Source organism: Musa acuminata, chromosome BXJ1-10 (genome assembly GCF_036884655.1).
Source record: "Musa acuminata AAA Group cultivar baxijiao chromosome BXJ1-10, Cavendish_Baxijiao_AAA, whole genome shotgun sequence".
NCBI classification, from domain to species: domain Eukaryota; kingdom Viridiplantae; phylum Streptophyta; class Magnoliopsida; order Zingiberales; family Musaceae; genus Musa; species Musa acuminata.
The window spans coordinates 26,621,709-26,633,600 of NC_088336.1; the positions used below are offsets into that span (position 1 = coordinate 26,621,709).

The 11,892-nt window shown below is 38.8% G+C and overlaps 3 protein-coding genes across 8 annotated transcripts; 2 read left to right on the forward strand and 1 right to left on the reverse strand.

The window, feature by feature from the left end:
- The first annotated feature begins 206 nt into the window (after positions 1-206).
- On the forward strand, positions 207-3,365 carry LOC135595825 (uncharacterized). The gene is made up of 5 exons (XM_065087227.1): positions 207-584; positions 1,179-1,417; positions 1,766-1,878; positions 2,728-2,868; positions 2,972-3,365. The coding sequence occupies exons 1-5, from the start codon at positions 311-313 to the stop codon at positions 3,222-3,224; spliced, it is 1,020 nt and encodes a 339-aa protein (XP_064943299.1). The 5' UTR covers positions 207-310; the 3' UTR covers positions 3,225-3,365.
- A 1,222-nt stretch (positions 3,366-4,587) lies between these two features.
- On the reverse strand, positions 4,588-7,273 carry LOC135595826 (DNA-directed RNA polymerases II, IV and V subunit 11-like). 5 transcript variants are annotated; one of them, XM_065087229.1, is made up of 5 exons: positions 7,122-7,273; positions 6,824-6,913; positions 6,614-6,692; positions 6,469-6,564; positions 4,588-4,877 (listed from the first exon to the last, which is right to left on the reverse strand). In XM_065087229.1, exons 1-5 carry the CDS (start codon positions 7,172-7,174, stop codon positions 4,833-4,835), a joined length of 363 nt encoding a protein of 120 aa, XP_064943301.1. In that variant the 5' UTR covers positions 7,175-7,273; the 3' UTR covers positions 4,588-4,832. The 5 variants fall into 5 exon arrangements, 1 of the variants encoding a protein (XP_064943301.1); XR_010480669.1 differs by adding an exon at positions 7,010-7,026 and having other exon boundaries at positions 4,825-4,877; positions 6,469-6,692; positions 7,122-7,258; XR_010480668.1 differs by adding an exon at positions 7,010-7,026 and having other exon boundaries at positions 4,825-4,877; positions 6,469-6,913; positions 7,122-7,258.
- A 193-nt stretch (positions 7,274-7,466) lies between these two features.
- On the forward strand, positions 7,467-11,694 carry LOC103968488 (isopentenyl-diphosphate Delta-isomerase I-like). Of its 2 annotated transcripts, XM_065087230.1 has the most exons (7): positions 7,467-7,638; positions 7,738-8,085; positions 8,881-8,936; positions 9,926-10,017; positions 10,897-10,999; positions 11,073-11,210; positions 11,299-11,694. In XM_065087230.1, the coding sequence occupies exons 2-7, from the start codon at positions 8,021-8,023 to the stop codon at positions 11,550-11,552; spliced, it is 708 nt and encodes a 235-aa protein (XP_064943302.1). In that variant the 5' UTR covers positions 7,467-7,638; positions 7,738-8,020; the 3' UTR covers positions 11,553-11,694. The 2 variants fall into 2 exon arrangements, with proteins under 2 accessions (XP_064943302.1, XP_009380003.2); XM_009381728.3 differs by having other exon boundaries at positions 7,467-8,085.
- The last annotated feature ends 198 nt before the right edge of the window (positions 11,695-11,892 follow it).

Consider the following 11,892-nt stretch of genomic DNA (forward strand, 5'->3'; position numbering starts at 1 on the left):
TTGAGTTTGTATCCGATGCTGTCTGTTTGAAGCCCTTTGGAATATGTATGTATGTATGTATGTTTGCTAGTCACACAAAGTTTTGGAATGCACCCATGAACATATATACAAAAATAGAAGAATTTTTAGGAATCTTGGTCGAACATAATCCACTTAAACTAATGATTTTAGGAATTAATTTGTGAATTGACCAACTTTAATGGGTATCGATGGAGGGGAAAGCAGACAGCGCGCAGAGCGTCACAGAGTCTGCGGGTTTTGGGACGCGTAATAAAGGCCCAAAGTACGATTTCTTTTGCTCTCGTATACGATGGCGAAAGTTCTGTGCGGCGCCACCCGTCGATCGCGTCTCGGCTTCTCGTCGGCCTCCGCTTCGTGGGGTCTTCTGACGAGATGTCCCCTCTCCCCTTGCTTCGGCGACGCGAGGTCGCTCGAGACCCTTGCTTTCGAAGAGATTCAGGCATCGGAGAAGCCCGTCAACTCCACTGCGTTTGTCCTCCACGGCCTGCTAGGATCCGGAAGGAATTGGCGATCCTTCTCCCGCGACCTTGCCGCCCAGCTTCAGAAATCATCTCCCTCTCAAGGTTCATGTTCCTTGCAAAAGTCGTGTCTTTATCCCGTTGCTGTCCAATTAGCAAATAATCAATGCCCTTTAGGTTCGAACGTGGTTTCATTTTGTGTTAATTCTGCGCAAAATATTGACTCTCTCTCTCTCTCTCTCTCTCTCTCTCTCTCTCTCCCACCCCCCCAACAACCAAATTGTGAATTTCATTTTCTTGGATATTGCAATAATATTTCCATCATTTCTTCTCGGTATGTTTCTTTCCATTGAAAAATATTGAAATTTTCTTTTATGATTCTCTTGGCTCAGTTCCAATGCTCAGCTATTGAAATTTTGTTCCCTCTTATTCTTATATGATTTTTTTGCCCATTGATATGATTTTATTTCAAGTGTGAATTTTGGTGCATTGCGACTTGGGTAATCATGTATGAGCCACAGAGATACCCCACTATTTAGTATCCCTAATTCCGCATGGATTAGATAGAGTATAGTGCACGGGGCTATCCTTTTTTTTTTTTTTTTGATACACTCTATTTTCATTCATATTCAGTTGTGCTATATTACTTTGTTTAGTTAATGGAATTTTATTTGATTGATGTTTGTATTATGCGTATAGTTTGGAGGATGGTGCTTGTAGATATGAGGAATCATGGTAGATCAGCTGGACTAAAGGGACTTGATCTACCCCATGACATGGTTAATGCAGCAAAGGATTTGGCAAATCTGGTGAAGTCACATGGCTGGGCCTGGCCGGATGTAGTCATAGGCCACTCCATGGGTGGAAAAGTTGCCCTGGAATTTGCAGCCAGTGTTGCTCGTGGGGATTATGGTGAATTAGCTGTTCTTCCAAAGCAGGTACTTCTTTGCTTGGTACACTTATGCGGATGCTCCTGATGTTTATTATACCTTCTTCAAGTTGGATTTTTCTTGTTTATTTAAATTGTAGAATGATCCTATGATATAATGTGCTTTCTTTCGCATCATGTGATTTCTTTCATGATTCCCTTTTCCAGTGAAATAGGTAGCTTCGTAGACCTATCCCATGGTTCAGGATCAACCAACTCGATCTCTATAAATAAAATTTTGGTTCTCACTTCAAGAGATTCAATCTTTCTGGATTACAGTATTTCTCTTTTTCTTAGTGAATTATATTGTTCAACTGAAAAGACTTTTGCCTTCTCATCATTTTCTGGTGCAGAACAGCTTTGGGTCTTGGACTCTGTTCCAGGAGAAGTAAACTCTGACGAAACTAATGGTGAGGTGGAAAAGGTTTTGCTTACTCTTCAAAGTTTGCCATCTCCATTGCCATCACGCAAGTATGCTCCCTGTTATTAGAAAACTCTGTGATGCCATACAATGTTTAAATTGCATGACCAAGTATGATGTGTTAGTGAACTGGCTCAAACATGTGAACTAATTAATCAACTTTTTTACTTTGGTTCGTACTTCGAAAAAAAGCACACCAATACCTTCTCTTAATGGAATTTTTTGGACAGTCCACTTTGCCATTTCTCGGAAAAGATTTATGTATAGGAGGAAATTGCTGTTGAGTTGAATGGCATGCCTCCCTATCTACAAGATAGTAGTAGTTGAGGAGCTATACAAGATCTTGCATCCAGATTGTGTCAACCTGAAAAGAGACTCATTACTTCTTATGTTCATGTTCCAACTAAGAATGCCTACTTGATTCACGTTATTACTTTGTATCATCAAATAGTGTTGCTTTTCTGATTGTAAGAACTAACTCTTGTGTAAGAAATGCTAAAATTTGTGAAATTAGTCATGGTTATGTGAGTGTGTACTAGATAATACTGACCAAATAAAATATATTCTGACTTACACTGTGGATGGTTCAAATCCATTTGCAAGTTTGTTGCATGTATCACTAGATAGAACTTTAGGTTTATATTATTGATCAGCAGGATCAGAAGAGATACTCCACCAAGCAATCGACTCATATTATATGCGACTTTGAATTTATCCATTGAGGCCCTATGATCAGGGTTTTTTTCTAAAAAAAACAAAAGCAACTACTTTACTTGCATCCACTCTATCATGGACTTGCTTAACCTTTGTGTCCTGAACATTGAAATTTACCGGACTTTACTCGAGCTATATACTTAATTAGGTCTTTTAATGCTTTGTAAATTTCATCTCAAAATCAGGTGGGTTGTTGACCATATGCTGAATCTTGGATTTTCCAAAATGCTCTCCAATTGGATTGGCAGCAATCTAAAGAATGAAGGTGAACATGTAGTATGGGCTTTTGATCTTCAGGCCTGCATAGAGATGTTTGACTCATATCGGTAATGATACATAGCACCTTAGCATTCAATTTTTGCTCTTTATTTATCGTAGCTTATGTTTTCCGTTTTTTGCAATCTCTGAGTACTAAGATGATGGTTGCAGGGAAAAGAGTTATTGGCCTCTATTGGAACACCCACCAAAAGGATTGGAGATCGCTATTGTTCAAGCAGAGAACAGTGACAGGTGGACACAGCATGTGATTGAGCGTCTTGATTACCTCTCTAGAAAGCAAGAGGGACCTGAAGAGGGAAAGATTTCATTACATGTCCTACCTAAGTCTGGCCATTGGGTCCATGTTGACAACCCAAAAGGATTACTTGAGATTGTGGCATCAAACTTCTACTCATGTACCTGAAATTCTATTTTTTATTTTTTGAATTTAGAAATATCATGATGATGACAGAGAATCTTGTGTTTGACAATGAGAAACTGAAGAACCATGTTTAATTGAGTTACCATATATCGATATTTAAGATGCAAAAATTTTCATCTGAAATTCTGTTAATACTTTCAACATGTTCTATCATTTTCCTTTGCTTTTTGTATATGCTGTTATATGCATCTCATAAACTGATTCGACAATGTTCACTTGGTTCTTTCATCTCTTCATCCATTACCTAGAATTGCATTGTTCTCGGGCTTCTATTTAATATCATTATTTGTTTGGTGATGTATACCTTTTTGAGTTTCTGGACCAAAATTACTGCAATTAGATTGAATTCAAATTGAGTTGTACACATTTTTTTACTGTTTTTTCAGTTAAATATTGAACCAGTTCAATCATAGCTCTCTCTTACTTGGATTTCTGATTTTATGTTTTTTTTTACTTACTGTAAACAGATAGGAGTTACTTTAGGTGCTAATTATTTGACTGCATCTTGCATAAAGTATAATTATTTATTCAAAATAGTTTAATCTTACACATTCCAGGTTAAAAAGCTTTTTGCTTGGAAAAATGATCATTCTGCAATAAATCTTTTGACCACAGCTTGTGTGTGTTCTTTGCTTCTACTTTTGAGATGGAAATATCCTTCCTATTTTCCGTTGGCTATTTTCCCACCTTTTTTTTTCTTTTACTGCCAACTGCGATTTATCGGCCTCACTTTGTAAACTCCAGGGAATGCTATCATTCTGCAAAATTTTGGCTCTAGAACTGACAGTTTATTGTAGTGTATTTGATGGCCATGATCTCTTAACTTCATATGGTTGCAAGAGAATTAGTTTTCCGTTGAAGGATCAAAGGAATGTAGCGAGGACAATTCTTGCGAGGTAGGAAACATGTCGTTCTGGTTCTGTCTCAAGCTGAGGTGTTGGGAGGTCAAGACCCTACAAAAAGAAGCTGCAAGGTATACCCAATAACATCTCTTTAATTCTTTAGTTAATATTCATTAAATGTTGCTTTTGCAGCGAGACACGAACAGTTACTATGTTCGACTAGAATACTCTTAGCAATTACATGTTCTTGCAAGGTTTGGCATGCTTACCGGAGCAGGTTATATCAGTTCGATTGCATTCTATTTTATGCCAGGCAACTCGATAGTTTCCTGATCGGGGACCCATTGTAGCAGTTCTTTTGACTGTGGATCTTCAATAAAATCTTCCCAATATGACTTCAACAATCTTAAGATAAATATGATGTAATGTTCATGCATACATTGGACTGTTCTATACACCCTGTTGCAGCTCATGATATTTGTTGCAGGGGCATTAGCAAACACTTGAACAAGAAAGAGCAGAATAGAATATCTATAATCCAACTCAATAATCATATCTTTTAACTTCAGACCATACCATTAACATTTTAGTTATGATCCAATGTCTCTGCAAAATCTAGAACATAGTGTTGAAGTTCATATATGATGGATGCATTGCATGTGGATTTACATTTGCTCAACTCTGTAACCAAAAGATACTTGAAATAGATTGATTGTGTGCTTCATGCTTTATCGGCCATACAATAGACCTAATAGCCCTGCCTTAGCTTTTCTTCAAACCTGGTCTTCTCATCCTGCAAATAAGTTACCCAAAATGAGATGCTATGGCATACAAATTATTACAAAATCTGCATTCTAAACAAATTTCACTAATCAATTCTAAGAATTATATACTGGCATGATATTTAGTAAGGTAGTCATAAAAAATGAACAGTCAGAAAACTGGAGCAAGCTGATTCATATTAAGCAGGAGCATCAAACAAAAGTGCAATAGACTTTGTCAAAGAATAGGATCACACACATATACATATACATATATAAATGTATATATAAATATACACACATATATATACATATATATACATATACATATATGCATATATATATAATCAAACACTAAGAAGTGGAAACCCGAATATCATTTAGAAGGAAAAGAAACCATTTAGGACTTCATATCCTTCTAATTAATCCCTAGAAATGCAGTCGACGCAAGATTATAATAGAATAACAAAAGGCTTTCCAAATATAACGTACATCATTATCACCATGGTTTGCAACCCATGTCCTTCCATTCAATTCAACCACTACATACCTTTTTTTAAACTAAGAGAACATAAAAAAAGAACTCATGGAATTGCACATATCATGACAAAACACTAAGAAAGCATGTGAACCGGCTCAAACCAGCCTCTTAGCATTAAGCAGCTTAAAATGTGCACAAAATATGCCAGAAATCAATTGGTCTTTAGCAAGTACCCCATGTATGAGCAACAGTGAACATATTGACTGTGGGAACACCTTGTGGCCTCTTCAGTCATCTGCTGATGGGTGCTGACATTAGAGGTAAACTAGCCATGAGAAAGCTAGCCTACCAAACAACCTGACCACTAGTTTTTAAAATTATTTAGAATCTTTCTCTCCCACCAACATGTCTGTGTCGTTAAAGCATCGCCATAGAATCGGCAAAGCACTTGATGACAACCCATGCAAACTGATTAACACGTGGCATGGTAGGGGAATCCTTGGTTACAACAACATTCCATTGTGCCAATCAATAGGGTGGTTGAAAGAAGGAAAAGAGAGTCAAACCCAAACACACTGGCACCATTTATAGATTAATTCGTTTGAGAACAAGCAATTCCATTAAAACTGAATTGAGTATTGGGATATCTTCAGCGGTTATCTTATCCAGGATTTTGAGCAATGGCTCAAATCGAGCAGTTATCTTCAGCCATACAAGTTTGATGCGCAGTGGGATAGTAGAATTCATAAAACAGATGGACTTTCTGCTGGAAATTTTCTCGTTGTTTAGCACTTTGATAATGGATTAATCTAGACTTGATTCTGTCACACATAATAAATTGCCCCAAGGACTTGTGAAAAGATCTTCTTTTCTATAAAGTGTTCTAGAAATAAGCTATAAAAAGCACATTATAAAAGATGCTCTCCTATATGCATTAGATGCAACATACTAAAAATAAAAAATGACTATATATAGCAAAAATTACAGATTACAGGTCTTGATACAGGATTTAAGAAAAAGTTCCATATCATTGAATTCTTCTCAAGGAAATCCAATACATGAATAACATCACGCTTTGAGATGTCAAACATCTTGAATGATACAGAAATAATCCGAATAAAAAAGAAGAGTGAGAACCGAACCTCAAAACCCTTCTTCAGATAGTCAAGCTCCTTGTCTAGGTCGTCGATTGCCTGACTATAGGCCTGTGTCGGGGAAGACTGTCTGGTCGTTTGGATCTGTGGGCCACAAGGACATGTTAAGTAGAAAATCGAGTGAAATGCTTACCCTAACTATGATCTTGTACTGGAGGGGATGCGGAAGCTTGTAGCCTGCGAAGAGAACATTGGGGTCTCTATGCAGCTGCCTGCAGGCACAATATAAGCGTCCAATATAGATTTATATATCAAAAACGAAACAAAATTCCATGAAAGACAACTTTTTTTTGGTTTTCAGAGAAAGAAAAAAGGAGAGCGGCAGAAGGTAGTGTGTGTGGACATTCGGAGGATGTTTCCGATCGTGTGATCTTCGCGCTCAACAGTGAAGGAGGCCGCATTGACGATCTTGGTGTCCCTCTCATACGAAACCCTAAAATTTTCTCCCCACAGAAGAAATAGTACGGGATTAAGACACCAAAGAATCGATGATAAATCTCGTACATAACAAGTTCATCGAGAGTCCAACCGGCCAGTGAAGATGTTCTACATCACGAAAATAAATTAATCTAAACAAAAAGAAAAGATCGATCAAGAAATTAGGATCGAAGGACAATAAAAAGATTGCATCTTGTGCTTACTTCTTGGTGCCCTCGGGCACGACGAAGCGCTCGTAACGATCCGGAGCGTTCATCCTTCTCCTCTTCCTTCGTCTGTTCTATTCCTTGCCTTCTCGCCCCCGTCTGCAACTTCTACCGGGAGAAGACATATCCATTAGGGTATCGTTAATTCGACTTGTGTCGGATCCGAATCGGGAAATTAAGAACTCGGATCGGGTTTCAATCGGGGACAGATCCGGTGAACTTTACAGGTATTCTGATCGTTCTCAACAAACGGATCAATTGTTTTCGTAGTTACCCGATCCGTTTAAATCGGATCTAATCGGGTTTTTCCGTTCGCCTCCGAGGGAAGAGCTATTGAAACAGAGTCTGCTCTCTGTTTCTACCATGTTTGTCTTCTAAGACTTCTTTTAGATCTCCAAACCTCCCAAGTTGAAATCTTGATGCGATTTAATGGCTTGTCTTCTGGTTTTGAACATTGGTAACGTATCAAGTTGACTTTTTGGCGTTGATTCTGAACTTTCATGGCTGCCAAAAGGTTCTTCGCTCTGCTTTTCATCGACGTTCTACTGTCCCCGGTTTCGATCGTGTTCGATTCGTACTCGCCCAATCTGAAAGTTCGTCTTTCTATACTCAGCACCACCATTTGATCTGGAACTTGGTACATGTATCTGCTCGGAGAGAAGATATGGTGCCAAAAGGAGACGGATTCGTACATGCACGGACGGATTCATCCCGCCATGTCTGCCTCACCAGCCTACTGACCTGAATTTATTTCCCTGCCCCTCGCCTTCTGCTCTCCCCTTGCAGCTTGCCGCTCCTCGCTTCCGAGACCTGCTCCTTCGTCCGCTCGCCCCTCCGAGACAGTATCCGCCATTGCCGACGACGCCGCCGTGTCGGTCATAGCTGACGCCGCCGCCATGGAAGCCGTCGCTGATGATGCCGCCATGGACGCCGTCCAAAGGCGCCTTATGTTCGAGGACGAGTGAGCCCCTCTCCCCGTAACCCTCTGTTTGCTACCTCTCCTCTTAGATCCATGCGCCTGACATCGATTGTGGCTTGCTTTCTCTCCTTTTGTGCCGTTTTCTCTCGTCTTTTACTGCGAAATGAGCAGGAAATTGTGGTTCTGCAGAGTTAGTATAATGTAGCTCAGTGAATGCTATTTGGATTGTGCAGATAACGATTTGTGGCAATAATCTGTCAATAGATTAGTAATTGAAATGAGATTGAAGTAGAAGAACCTTTGTAACACCGGAAGCATTTTGAATCTCAACATTTGGAAGCATACAGAGAGGCTACAGGATTGAGGTTCCATTTTGATGCCACTTCTATGTGACTACATTGGTTTAACATCATAGATGAACTGGCTCAACCAGATTTTTGCCTTTGCCAGATAACTTATAGGAGCAATATAATGATCTTTAGACATCAATTCCTCACTTTGCGACTCCATTGTTCGATGAATTTAGCCACTGAAACAGCTTGTACAGACATTGATCTGGCATTCTGACTCCTACAGCATTACTTCATATCCTTCTGTATCATACACATACTGTATTGCAAGTGCTTGTTGAATAGTTCTGAAGAAGAAACAAGTATTTTCTTTTGGATACATCTGCCTTTGTTATAACAATTAGCAAGCTTATCAACTATACATCCTCATGTGCATATATACATCTCAAAGACTCAAACTAATCTCATGTTTTGTATCTTAATTATGCTGGTATATGTATGAGCTTCTCTGACAAATGTAAACTTCACTTTTCTGTGCGTGATGCAGATGCATTTTGGTGGATGAGCAAGACAACGTCGTTGGACATGAATCTAAATATAACTGTGAGTGTTCGACAACATATTTCAGCTAATTTCGCCATGCAAAACGTTTTGTGGATTATGTTCAAGAAACAAAGTTTCTTGGCTTTGATGATGCCTCAAGTTCTAAGACAAAATTACTCCCTGAGCATCTTTGTGGTTACCATGTTTGGGTTGAGGAAGCTGCCTCCTTTGGGGTTGTTTTATTATAATTATGCTTCTGTCCTTCAAGATCAGATATTGCTTGCATTCAAAGGAAGCCTTTAGTTTAAGAAATTAGTTGGCTAACCATACAATTCAGGTTTTCATGTTTCCTTTTGGCATCTAAGCATTGTATACTTAGCTGGGGTGAATTCTATAATACACATGAGATATCCCATGTGAATTGCCAGTGCCTGTGTGTAACTGCGGCTGAAACTTGATCAACATACTACGAGTTTAGTTTCTTTCCAAGTGTTCAACAAAAATTCGTGGGATTATCTTTCGTATATGTAGGACTTGTCTTCTACTTGATGCATGTAAAATCTCATGAATTTTATAACCAGAGTATCAAGAGAGTATAAACAACTCACTAGTCGCTGTATTTGCAAGCTGATATGTTAAGGCAAGGAATGAATGGAAGATTTTATGTATGAAATGAGCTAAAAATGTTTAATTACTTGAGAGTATCTATAGCTCAGTGATTTAGTGTTCTGTTAGTGCCAAGTTTGTGCTACAAGAGAAAATTTTGACAATTACTGTAGGTCTATAATTGTAAGAAGAAACACAGATATCTCAAGACATAAAAATAAAATCAATTCATGTTTTTCTTCACTAATTTGTGAATGTTTATTGCAGCCTGAGTTCTCATTGAGGATATAGACCAGCAATATATTGTTCATCTATAATGCTCACGTTACTAATCATTTTTCCAGTCACTAATCCCTCTGATTTTATTGGTTGCTGTTAGTGTTCTGAATAAAGACATACTGCTATATTGTCATACTGACCTTTGATCATCTATTGTTCTTTAGGCCATCTGATGGAAAATATTGAGTCTCAGAATGTGCTCCATAGGGCTTTTAGTGTTTTTCTCTTCAACTCAAAGTATGAGTTGCTACTTCAGGTATGTATGCGATACATAATAAATCATGCTTCTTGCTGCAAAGAGTTTGAAAATTATGTATATCGATAAGAAATCAGAATATGTTATAGTTAGCAAAAGATCTACATTGTTAGATCATCTACTTCTTTCTCCATCATGTTTATATCAACTTCAGTCAAATCGCATGTAATGCTGATTATTCATGTCAGAGTTGAAACTTGATGTGGCGCTGGAGATGCCAAAATAGCTGATATCCATAAACTTAAATCACTTAGAAAATACACAGAAATATCATCTTTGTGTCTTAGAATGAGCTTGCTAGTTCTGGTTCAAATTTGATTTGTTTTCCCAGCAATTGTGGTGTCTTCATTAATTTTTTGTTCTTGCACTGCCCAATGATATTTAGAAACTTATTTAAAAGGCCAATTTTATGTGAGAACAAGTCCTACCTGCGGATATTCGAAACATGAAGCAGTATCAATAACTTCAAAGCTGAATTATGTACAGAATACCACATCATTGTTCATGTGACCTACAACTCTGGTGTTAAACTGTTCACACCACTATATTTTATCTTTCCCATGCAAATTATAGATAGAATGCCGATGCGTTGATGCCCGATGGATGCTTATCCTATCTAGGCCAGATCTGGACTTCGCTTTTGTTTCACGAGAAATATATATACAGCCAAGAAAACCATGTCATGCATACAGGGTGACAGCCTTACTCACTGGGTTCTTTTTCTGCACTCCTTGTTATATAGCTGCATGATTTCCGTGAGTAGCAAACATGACATAATTTGAATTCCACAAAGCTGCTGTTCGAAGTTGATCACCCTACTGTTGTATGTATCGGACATGCTTCAGGTTCTGATGTCTCTGTCCTTGAAACTTTTTGCAGCAAAGGTCTGCAACAAAAGTAACATTTCCATTGGTGTGGACAAACACCTGCTGCAGTCATCCTCTTTATCGGGAATCCGAACTTGTCGAGGAGAACTTCTTAGGTACAATTTCGCATAACCTCCCATCTTATTCTGACCTACTAAAGGCTGATACCACAACATCTCTTGTTGCCAGGGGTCAGAAACGCTGCACAAAGGAAGCTATTCGATGAACTCGGAATACCCGCGGAAGACTTGCCTGTCGATCGATTCACTCCTCTCGGTCGCATGCTCTACAAGGCGCCATCTGATGGAAAATGGGGGGAGCACGAGCGTATGTGCTCGCTATAGGCCTTCATTTATCGAATGAGTTATTGTTGGATTTAGTGTCACAGCCTGATGAAAGTGTTTCTTGATCTCAGTGGATTACCTGGTCTTTGTGGTTACTGATGTGAAGCTGCTTCCCAACCCGGACGAAGTCGCGGATGTCAAGTACGTCAACAGGGAGCAGCTGAAGGAGCTGCTGGAGAAAGCAGATGCCAGCGAGGAGGGTGTTAAGCTTTCTCCCTGGTTTAGGCTGGTGATCGATAACTTTCTGATGAAGTGGTGGGACTGTGTGGAGAGTGGCACTCTGCCGGAGGTAGCAGACATGAAGACCATTCATAAACTGGTTTAGGAATTGTTGGACGATGTGATGATGATCCTGCGGAAACTGAGGGAACTCTGATAAAATAGTGTTGACCATGCGGAAGTAGTTTATAATATATATCCTGCCCATGCCGTTGACTGTGGACAGTTTAATCTTATCAAATTTGGTAAATGGCCGATGGTGGGTGTTGATTTGCATTACAATAACCCCATCCCCATCCCCGTCCACCACCACCACCACCACTACCACTAGGTTGAATAAGCCTTTTGTTGTCACTACAATTCCTAAATTAGTTTACATATATTATATATTATATATTATATATATATAATATCAATTCTTCTTTTCATAAATTGTCAACAGGAGA